At 50.9% G+C, this 11,586-nt stretch overlaps 1 protein-coding gene across 1 annotated transcript in view; it reads right to left on the reverse strand.

Annotated features, from left to right (window-relative positions):
- The window catches only part of RAVER2 (ribonucleoprotein, PTB binding 2), a 92,448-nt gene that overhangs the window by 4,611 nt on the left and 76,251 nt on the right, over window positions 1-11,586 (reverse strand). The window contains 3 exon segments of the mRNA XM_044674767.1: window positions 6,394-6,539; window positions 8,461-8,572; window positions 9,828-10,023. Coding sequence (XP_044530702.1) covers window positions 6,394-6,539; window positions 8,461-8,572; window positions 9,828-10,023 — 454 coding nt within the window.

The raw sequence follows: 11,586 nt of genomic DNA on the forward strand, positions 1-11,586 counted from the left end.
TTGAAACATTTTAAAGAAATCCTATTCATTAAAGGTAAAGCTTTGGATCAACTTAAGACAAAGCCCAAGCTGGTACAACTGGGTACTTTTCTCATAATCTTTGACTTTCCTTTGTCAAATTACCCCGATTTTGCAGCTTGCCATCAAAATCTTTAAATGACAAGTAGGTGTCCCCTTTGGCCCTGACCTGACATCATCCTATATCTCAGATTGCTTCCCTTTGGTGGTGGCAGCCCAGGCTATCTTAGCAAGATTTCTTTGCTCAGTGATAACAGGGGGGAAATCAAGTTTTTCCTAGGACTTCTAATGAGTAGGCACAGTTTGCTCATTTATTTCCTTTGGCCACTTAGAGCACAAGAGAAAGACCAAACTATGTCCTCAGAATTTGACTGTTGATTTTCAGCTCCTCATGGGTTAATCTCCTGCAAAAGAACTTTAGTTCCTGGATTCTCCTTATTATTTCTCTGAAGTCTATGAAATCTGCTTTCTCAATGTCACATGTTCCTGGCCTTTCTCTTCTCTATCATAAGCCCTACAAAAGAGTTGCCACTTTCTCCATATTTTGCATCATTTCCTCCCAAACAAATAATTTCTCCTTATAAGTAAGAACCAAATCCAAAACTGAATATTCCCTTATTGGTGATCAAGTGATCATTAACGTTAATTAAGAAGTTATGATAGACAGAGAAAGAGAAAGGCAGAAAACGACAGACAGGAAGAGACAAAAAGAATGAAACAGAGAGACAGACAAAAAGAGAAAGAGAGAGAAGAGAAAAGGAAAGAAGAAGAGAGGGGAGGGTAAGGGGGAAGAGGGAGAGGGCGAGAAGAGAAGAGGAGACTCCAGCAAATGTCTAGATAATTGAAAACCCCCATTTGGAGAAGAAGTAACAAACCACTCTAGTGTCTTTGTCAAGAAAAATTCTCAATTAGAATCATTAATATAATAGAAATTTTTTGAATTCATAAATACCCATTTTTTTACCAGGAATTTCTTCCTTAAATGACCTCAATTTTCTAATCATTGTCTCTAGAATGGGAAGCATCTGTGACTTCCCCCTCACTGCTAAAAGAAGATAATTCCAAACACCTTCTTTCACGGTCCTGATCTCTTAAGAGTCCTCAGAATAACTTCTCTGTAATACTATGGAACATGTCATGATTCTATTTTTCTTTACCCACTGGGTGGCAGCAAAAGACTAGCGAGGAGCTAAAACTGCCTGTAATCCAGCTATTTTTTCAAGATATTAAGCTTTTATGAGCCTCCTCTTATGTGACTTATTCTAGAAAGCAGACGATATACTTGAAAGAGTCCTGAAATCCAATCTGATATGCAAATAGGAATTAGAGCCTCCAAAAGACCAGCCAATGAAAAGCCAAAATCATGACTGAAAAAGTCATTGCAAACAACTAAATGATCCCTAATTTGTTATCAATATCAGTGGATGGATTTGGAATTATCTGTAGCAAACCCAATTCCTAAATCATTCATTCAAACTGATTCAACCCAGGAAAGCCCAAGCACTTGGATCCTTTTTTTTTTTTTTAAACCCTTATCTTCCATCTTAGAGTCACTGCTATGTATTGGCTCCAAGGCAGAAGATTGGTAAGGGTAGGCAATGGGGGTCAAGTGACTTGCCCAGGGTCACACAGCTGGGAAGTGTTTGAAGCCAGATTTGAACCTAGGACCTCCTGTCTCTAGGCCTGGTTCTCAATGCACTGAGCTACCCAGCTGCCCCCTGGATCGCTTTTAAAATTATTATCATTTTACTTTGGAATAAAAAATTTTGTCCTTTCTCTATGTTTTATGCCTTGTGAATTTTTTTTAAATGTGCTGCACTGATTGACATAGCTTGGTCTTTCCAGGAGTTCTGAATTCTGATTCTAGATGCCTTTAAAGCATTTGGGTTATTATGCCCCAGGGCTACTTTTTTATCTTTTATTTTTTATTTTTTTTCCATGATTCCATGATTCATGTTTTCTCCCTCCCCTCATCCCTCTCCCCTCCTGGAGTTGACAAGCAATTCCACTGACATATATATAATCACTTGAACCCATTTCCTAGTTTTGTAAAAGAGTAACCCTTTAAAATCCAAACCCCAAATCACATACCCATATAAACAAGCGATAAATCAGATGTTTTCTTCTGCATGTCTACTCCCACAGTTCTTTCTCTAGCTGTGGAGAGCATTCTTTCTCCATGGCTATTTTTTTAACCTGATTCACTGTCTTTTTAAACAGTAGTAGTCATAATAGTAGGAATCATTACCATTATGTAGCTCTTTTAGGTGTACAAAATGTTGTACATTTGTCATTGCATTTGACCCTCCCAATGCTAAAACTCTGGGAGGTAATGTCTATTTTCTAGCCACAAAAATATGTCCCTATTTCACCAGGAATTATGCTGATTCCAATGCAAGGCAGGGAACTTTTTTTTTTAACTCTTTATCTTCCGTCTTGGAATCAATACTATGTATTGGTTCCAAGGTAGGAAAGTGGTAAGGTCTGGGTAATGAGAGTTAAGTGACTTGCCCAGGGTCACATAGCTAGGAAGTGTCTGAGGCCAGATTTGAACCCAGATCATCCCATCTCTAGGAATGGGAATGCACTGAGCCATCTCGCTGCCCCCAAGCAGGGAACTTCTCACCCAAGAGGTCTGGTCCTATAGATGTCTGATGACCACACCTGCCCACCTGAGTGGCCAAAACTGGTGCCTTCTGGCACTGGGGCATCTTTGAAGAGATGCCTCTCAAAAGCAAGGGCTCTAAAGCATCTCACAGCTCAAGCTGAGAAATTATTGGTTAGAAAAAGAAGTAGAATCACGCTGTAGCCTCTCCTGATCCAGCAAACTAGAATGTAAGCTTCTTGAGGGCAGGCCCTGTTGCACTTCAGGCTTTCTGTTCCCAGCACCTAGGACAGTGCCTGGCACATAGGAGGCACTTCATAAATATCTTTTGATTGATTACTAGAGATGGACATTCTCTAAGCCAGTGATTCCCAAAGTGGGCCCCACCACCCCCTGGCGGGTGCTGCAGCGATCCAGGGGAGCGGTGATGGCCACACTTTTTTTGTATTACATTCTATTCTGAGTTCAATAAATAGTTTCATAATTTCCAGGGCGCCAAGTAATATTTCTTCTGGAAAGGGGGCGGTAGACCAAAAAAGTTTGGGAACCACTGCTCTAAGCCATCTCCTACATAGCTTTTCTCAGGGATTATTTGGAAAGCAGTTTATTTAACTTTTTTACTTGAGGGTCTTCATTTCCTAATCCTCCTCCTCTCATACCAGCAGCTCAGCACGTCTGAGCAGAACACTGGCACCATTGCGGGAAAGTATCATAAAATTAACAAATGAAACAAATCCATCTGCTTCTCATTTTTGGTTTTTGAAATACTTCAAAACATCCAATCTTGAAAGCGTCAGAGCCTGGCACTGGGCTTTGTGTTGTCATTCTGAGTCTACAACTCCAGGGTCATCCTGGAGCTTTGTGCTGAGTCCTGGAGAGGGAGATAGTCCGGTGTATTGGCAAGAGTTGGCAAGCCATGGGTTCAAATCCCACCTCAGATATGTCCTAGCTCTGAGATCTAGGGCAGATCATTTCCTTCTCTTCTATCAGCCTCAGCTTCCTCACAGCCACTCCAATAAAACCCTCTGCAGACATGGAAACACTAGTAAACGTTAGCATTAAAAAGCCAGCGGAGGCTTTCTGCTTACAACCGGCTTTAATCTTTACACAGACGTGTCACTGCCATTTTACAGCCACGGATAGTCCTACTTTAAACAAATATGGGGATTCTGAGGGGTACATTATTGACATGAGGCTGGAAGCCGAGGGGACCATTTTTCTGTGGAAAGGGGAAGTGTCTGAGTGCTTTCTTTCCTGAAGTATAACTGGCTCCTCCAGCCTCGCTTCTGTCACCACCTGTCACCCTGCTCGGACAGCCGGGAGCGCGGCGGAAGAGAGCGATGGCCGAGCCCGGCTCGCCTCTCTCCCGAGCCTTATTCACAAGTGCAGAGGCTCAGAGTGTCTGATTTCCTAACACGAGGGAGTCTGAAGCAAACTGTGAGGCCACAGACCAACCTGGGAGAACAGGAAGTAGGGAAAGGTGCTTCCGTGTTCCGGTGCATCCTCTACAATCCCGCTGTGCCGCACATGGTCAGGAAATCTGGTGGGAGGCTGAGGCTGGTGCGCTAACCTTTCATGGAGAACGTTTCCATGTGTACATGTGTGTGAGAGCATGTTCATGTATGTGAGCGCATGTGCATGCCTATGAAGGAAAGCAGTGTTCTGGGCCAGCTCATGGATAAGTCCAGGACAAAAAACTCACTGACCATCAACTACAGTCCATTCAGTGAAGACCAAATGGCGGATCCAGAAAAAGACAAGTAAAATAGTCTTGGTCCATGGTAAATGGGCAGATGCACAGGCATTGGAGTATGTTTTCTTATCATCATTAGGTTAAACTATTTTCCCATTTTGGCTATGTGGAGAAGCAGAAAGAGCTGGTCTCAGAGCCAGGAGTGGTGGGTTCAAGTCCTGTCTTGCTGTGTGAACCCCGACACTTTAATCTCTTAAAATGCTCTGGGCGACTCTTGGAGACTCTTACATTTCAAGGAAGGTGCCCCAAAGGGCATCCACGGGAGGAGTTTTTCCACCCCGGGAATTCCCAGGACTGAGGAAATCCCAGCTCCAGTTCCCATTCCTATCTCAAGGCTACCCGGTGGCATGTGAAAGCAGGTCATGGTTAAGCTTGTTCTCAGCCAGGCTGGGGTTCCAAGGGAGAGGCGGGGTGAGCTCAGATGGACAAGGAGATGGGATGCTAGAAAAGGCCTCCCCAGAGAGGGAAGGCTGATCCCCAGGAGCGGCTGCTCCCAAAGGCAGGAGAGAGTTGGGCACAGAGAGGAACCATCAGAGCGGGTTAATTTAAGATTCTCAGCGACCCGACATGTGGCGAGGTAAGATGATTCTAGATCCAGGGCATGGGGGCCGCCGCACTGGAGCGAAAAGAGCTGCGGCTGAACTGACACAACCCAGCTTTGGTATCTGGGAAGACTTTTTTCTCCTCCTCCTGCTTTAAAGTGAATGAAGTAGGGGGCAGCTGGGTAGCTCAGTGGAGTGAGAGTCAGGCCTAGAGACGGGAGGTCCTGGGTTCAAATCTGACCTCAGACACTTCCCAGCTGGATGACCCTGGGCAAGTCACTTGACCCCCATGGCCCACCCTGACCACTCTTCTGCCTTGGAGCCAATACACAGTATTGACTCCAAGCCAGGAAGGTGAGGGTTCAAAAAAAATTAAAAAAAAAAAAAAGTGAATGAAGTGATTTCTGAATTTTAAAATTTGACTATAGATTTTTAAAACGGATTCTAAACAGAGGAAAGGTAAGCCAGTCTAGCTGGAACCCTGGCCTGGGATTCGGCAGGCCTGATTTCTATGAAGGCTACATGACCGCTGCCCTTTGGGGGGACGGTTTCCTCCTCTGTAAAAAGAGAGCTGGCCAGGACGATGCCCAAGATCCACCCAGAGCTCCATGCACCGCCTCTCGTTCTCTAACTAAGATTCTAGAAACGTGTCCTTCTAGATGCAGACTCGAGAGATGGCTAGTGCTGCCCGGGGGCTCTTCATCTTCCCTCACGGCAGCCCCACGCCTGAACCCCCACACGGGCCAGGCTGCCCTGAGCAACGGCGAGGGGCACCACCGGGATCCTGGAAAAAACGGCAGCCGAGCCAAGGCCGCAGAAGGATCGCCCCGAGCCTCCCAGGATGCCCCGAGCGTCCAACTAAACACGGTTCCCTTCGGCTTGACTTTCCCTTCTGTATTTCGAGCACCCAGGACGGTGCCTGGCACCCGGGACGCCCTGAATAAGGGCCGGCCGATCGCCTCGTTCATTCTCTGCTCACACCTCTTGGTCCGGTATTGCGTTGGATGCTGAGCGTTCGATCGGGGATTGGGCGGCTGCAGCTCTGACTTCTTTGCTCTGGGGTGCTCCCAGGTGAGGAATCTCCTCTTACCAACATAGATGGGTCTTAGAGGAACTCTGGGGAGTTCTTCACCTATCTGGTGCCTATCTGGTGCCGGGGACCCCTTGGGCCGCCTGGTGAAGCCTCTGGACCCCTTGTCAGAATCGGGCTTTCAAATACATCCAGAAGAAGCCCCAGGATTAGGAAGGAAGCCAATGGGATGGAACTAGGTAGCCAAATATATTTTTTAAGTTCATGGTTAAGAACTGTTGGCTTAGAGCATCAAGAGTGACATGGCCAGGGAGTGTCTCTAAGGAGAGACTTGAACCCAGGTCCCAGGCTTTCAGCTCTCAAGGCTGCCTCTGAGTTCAATAAACATTTATCGAGCCCCGTGGCCTAGATTCCCCCAGGCAGAAAACTGGCCTCTGCTATTTACCTGTGAATAATCACCAAACTGCTGAGAATAATTAATGTAATTTTCCAGCGCATGTTGTGATGAGGTTCCCTGAGAGATGGCATCCAGTATGTTGCTCGTGATTCCAGGCGGGGGTAGAGCGCTCATGGTTTTACTTGCAACGGGGGCTGAAAGCAAAACAAACAGGCTCCCATTACTGAGGGTGGCACACCGTCGAACCCAGGGCCAGAGGGGAACTGCACCGGAAAAGGAAACTCATCTTACGATCAACTTCTCTTTCTAAATCACATAGAGCTCATCGGTGACCAGTACAAGGGAGCCACAGATCTGCCATCGAAAGGTAGCAGAAGGAACCCCGGCCACTGGCAGCCCAGCCCAGACACAAAGCGACCCCCGCCGTGTCCCTGACGAAGTGCCCTCCGGAGGAGGAGGCGGCACCACCTCCGGAGACAGCTCAGCCCCTTCGGGCCAGCACCGATGGGCTGGGAGTCATCAAGCTGAAACTGGCTCTAGAGGGTCACCTCCGCCCGCTGCTGGGGGTCCCCCTCCAGAAGCCCAATAAGACAAGCCTCCTCCCTGCTGCACAGGAAAGCCGCTAAATCTTCTTTGCCTCCGGACCCTTCGCTCCTCCTGGCTGACCATCCTTGTTCCCTGCCCGACCCACAGGGCCCTCCGCCCCCCTGGGGGCCCCCTTCTGAGCCCCCCTCACTTCTCAACGTCCCCAGCGGGTCCTGATTGGGAAATGGGAAGCCTGAGCCGGGCAGAGGACAGAGACACACCCTGCCACCTGGGCGCTCCTGCGAGTGCCGCCTCGGCAGAAGAAGTCCAAGATGGCGGGCGTCCTCTGGTTTCCGGGGTCTTTCTCTGGCACTGGCTACTGAGGGAATCCTATTGAAATGCAATCGCTCAAGCCCGTGTGCTTCCAGTTTTCCATTTTGTTTTGTTTTTGTCTTTAATTTTAAACCCTTAACTTCTGTGTATTGTCTCATAGGTGGAAGAGTGGTCAGGGTGGGCCATGGGGGTCAAGTGACTTGCCCAGGGTCACACAGCTGGGAAGTGGCTGAGGCCGGATTGGAACCCAGGACCTCCCGTCTCTAGGCCTGGCTCTCCATCCACTGAGCTACCCAGCCGCCCCCATCCAGTTTTCCATTTTAACCAAAATTCCCCTCAAACTAAACCTCTGCTCGTCCAGAAAGATCATTTCAGCTTTTTTCTGGCTTGTGAAAAATGATCGTTTCCGGCATCCGGACGGCCACGCAGCAGTCGCTTCAACTCCTCTCCCTGAATTCTCTCAACGGTCATTTTGGCCACCAGTAAGTACGCAGGCCGACCCTTTCCAGTGTGCTGCAGGAGCAGAAATGCGATAACCAGCCCAAACATATCTGTAAAAAGGGGAGCCAGGAAGTCCCCGGGGAAGCCTCTCGGGCTTCTGTGTTTTCCTTTAACCCCCGTCTTCGGGCTCAGAATCAATCACGCTGTTGGTTCCAAGGCGGAACAGCAATCCGGCGGGCTGTGAGAGTCAAGTGACCCGCCGGGGCACCAGGCTGGCAAGTGTCTGAGATCACGTTTGAACCCAGGACCTCCCGGCTCTCGTCCTGGCTCTCCATCCACAAACTGCCCACCGGCTTCTCGGATAGAGAAAACAAATACAAGAGCTGTGGTAGATGAGGGCCAGCGCCTCGCCGCCCCCTTTGGGGGGCTCATCGCCGCCCCCTTGTGGGCTCTGCCTGCCTGGGCTCCAAGCAAGTCAGCTGTCCGGCCAAAGGCAGCATCGCTGCGTGCTTCCGGGACGGGGCGGCTCCCGAATTCCCCCCACTTTAACCTGCCACCACGTGGCCGCGAGGCTACAGCCTGGAGCTTTCCGGCGCCGATGTTTGGGGCAAGAAAAAGGTTTTCCCTCCGAAGGACGATGGTGCGAGTGGGAAGAGCCCCGTAAGGCGGGCCCGCATGTGTTTGGCGTCTGCAAATGCTCCGCCCTTTTGGTGACGGAACCAGGCGCTGCCCGGAGGCGCTCCGAGCCGAGGCCGAGCCCCGCGCGGGGGTCGCAAAGGGTTAGGAAGCGGGCGGGGAGGGCGGTTCTGTCCTTACCTGGCAAACAGACCCCCGGCAACACGCTGGCCAAGTTCAAGTACGGGTTGGTGCTAAGCCGGATTTCTTTCGGTGGTTCCCCCAAGAGGGAAGTCTGATTCTTAGAGACGGTCTGTTGTAACAAAGAAAGAAAGAAAGAAAGAATGAAAGAAAGAAAAGGACGCCGAGACCCGGACAGAGAACGAGCCCCAAGATCACGGAAACACAAAGAAAAGGGGGAGAATTGGAACTGGTGACCTCACCCTGCCTGAACCCTCCTAGGGACAGGGAGCTCATTCCCCATACAAGACAAACTCTTCCATTTTGAGTCCACATTATTTGTTACAAAGTTCTTTTATATACTGAGCTGAATCTGTCCCGTCTTCCGTCTCCTCTTTCTACGTGCAGGCCCCAGTTTTATCCTTTCTCATGCCGTGGCTTTAAATACCGGAACACCACCTGCACTTCCTTTGGCCCGACTGTCCTCTTCCTAGGTAAATCTCTTTGGGAAGTTCTGGGTTCAAATCTGGCCTTTGACAGTTTCTAGCTGGGTGACCCTGAGCAAGTGACTTAATCCCGGCTGCCTCCCCTTACCTCTACCCTCTACTGATGCTAAGAAAAAAGAGAGAGAGCAGACGGGACGGTTGTGTCGGTAAAGTCTCGGCAGTACCCAAGCCTGCAATGAGCCGAGGCTAGTAAGGAATAACGAGGGCATCAAACTAAGATTTTTTGGTGTGGTTTGCTGCCTTTTTGGGGCCTCTGAGGAAGAGAGGAGGCGGCTAGAGGGCTCAAGTCACAAAGACTCCTCTTCCGGAGTTCAAACCTGGCCACAGACCCAGACTAGCGGAGGGACCCTGGACAAGTCACTTCACTCTGCCTCTGTTTCCCCATCTGTCGAATGAACTGGAGGAGAAAATGGCAGCCCGTGCCGGAAATCCCAAGTGAGGAGGACCCGGCTGAAGAGGAGCCAACAGCGGAGGAGAGACGGCGCGAACAAGGAACAGGAAGGGGGGCTCGGAGGGGTAACGGAGGGGCCGTGCGGAGCCTCGGCCCAGCCTTTCTCTTTCCTCCATTTCCCTCTCTGTCGCCTCCTCCCTCGGCCCCTTCGGGACCTTCCCCGATCCTGACCCCAGACGCCGCCCGGGGACTTAGCGTGTTGGCGTCTCGTCCCCGACAGGCTGGGCGCCTCTTAGACGCTCAATAAATTAGCCTGACTCGCTCGCCTCCCACTTGCGGTGCTGTTGGTGCCACGGGCGGAGGCTGCGGTCCGTTAGGCCCAAAGCTGTCGTGGAGGGAAAGTTCCGCATTTGGGTCCCCTCCACTCGCCCGGCTCCTAAGCTCAGAGGATTTCCCGGGGGTCGCCTAGCCCAACAGAACCCCCACTTTACGGAGGAGGCGTCTGAGGCACGGAGGGAGGAAGCCCCCCGGCCACGCTCAATGGGCCGCTCCGTGTCCGGCACAGCCGCCAAGGAGTGCTCCGCAACATCACGCTCCCATTCCCTCTGCCTGGAAATGCCGTCCTGTTCTCCTGCGAGACGGTCCCGGCTCTCCATCCGGTCCTTCAGGGAAATGGCCGGTCGGCATCTGTCCAAAGCCCTCAAAAAGAGCCCTGAGAGGGCAGAGCCTGAGAGGGCAGAGCCTGAGAGGGCAGAGCCCTGAGGCCCTCCGATGAAGACCTCCTCCTGGGCTGCCGAAAAGCCGCCCGGGAGCCCCTCTGCTCGAGAGTACGACGGGGGAAGCGACGGCTGTTCTCCCCCATCCAGGCCCCATTTCTCCATCTTGTTCAGGAGGACGGAATGATCATTCATTTCTCATAGCATTTAAGGTATCACCAATACGATGATCTCGTCCGAGCCTGTGTGCTATTATGATCCCATTTTACAGATGAGGCTACTAGAGAGCTGTTGGGCGGCTCGCCAGGGAGTCAGTGACTAGGGCAGGACTGGAACTCGAGCCCTGCTCACTCTAAGCCCGGCACTCCATCCCCTGAACCGCCTCTTGGTGAAATAGAGCCTTGCAGAGATGGGCGCCTCGAGGGCCGTCAAGGATGCAGGAAGGGGAAGGAGGTTACTTTGCTGTCGGCCCGTCTGCGCTTGGTGCTGCTGCGGATCACGTCTTCCTCTTCGAAGCCTTAAGCCAGCGACCCGCGCCCAGGACGAGGGACAGCGTGGAGGGCCCGTCAAGGCCCGTCAAGGCACTCGAATCCAATTCAACGAATATTTCCTTAGTGTCCGTCCGCTCTGCGCAAAGGCCTGAGCTGAGGAAAGCCGCGGCCGTCCCTTCGCTGGAAGGTTTGATCCCAAACCTCAGAGTAACTTGTTAAAGGAAGCTCTTAGGGCATCGCTGGCCGCTGGGGCCCAGGCGGAGGGGCGGGCGGGCGGCTGTGGGGACACCGGCAGGGAGGGCAGCAGGAAGGCCATGACGGGCCGGCCAGGCAGGGGAGCTCCCCAGCCAAGGCAGCCACACCCGGCCCGTCCCCGACTGAGAGAACGTTGACGTCTCTGTTTCAGCAAATGCCAGCCTCGAGCAGGTCGTACTCTCGGTGGCAGCACTCGGGGAAATCTCAGCGAGCCAGCAGCGAAGTGCCACGGAGGTTCGGAAGTGATGAAGAAGAACCGACGTTTGTACAAGGAAAATGTCGGAGGGCACATCCCGGAGCTCGAGAAAGCCAAGCGGCTCACTTTGTGTCACCTGAACTATTAGTGACAGGCACGAAACCTGGACTTAAGCCATACGAGGGCCAGTGAACAAGATGGAGAGTGTGTGTGTGTGTGTGTGTGTGTGTGTGTGTGTGTGTGTGTGTGGCACGTGCCCACATAAGAGACAGAGACATACAGAGAGAGACAGAGGGAGATAGAGACAGAGAGAAAGGTAGAGAGAAAGACAGACAGAGAGAGGGAGAGACAAACAGAGGGGGGAAGGAGGGAGAGGGAGAGAGAAAGAGAAAGAGAGAGAGGAAGACAGACATAAAGAGAAAGAGAGACAGAGACAGAGGGAAAAGGAGAGAAACAGAGAGATAGAGAGAGAGAGAGAGAGAGAGAGAGAAGGCAGGAAGGCAAGAAAGAAAGAAAGAAAGAAAGAAAGAAAGAAAGAAAGAAAGAAAGAAAGAAAGAAAGAAAGAAAGAAAGAAAGAAAGAAAGAAAGAAA

The sequence above is a fragment of the Gracilinanus agilis genome, chromosome 4, assembly GCF_016433145.1.
Source record: "Gracilinanus agilis isolate LMUSP501 chromosome 4, AgileGrace, whole genome shotgun sequence".
In the NCBI taxonomy this organism is placed as follows: domain Eukaryota; kingdom Metazoa; phylum Chordata; class Mammalia; order Didelphimorphia; family Didelphidae; genus Gracilinanus; species Gracilinanus agilis.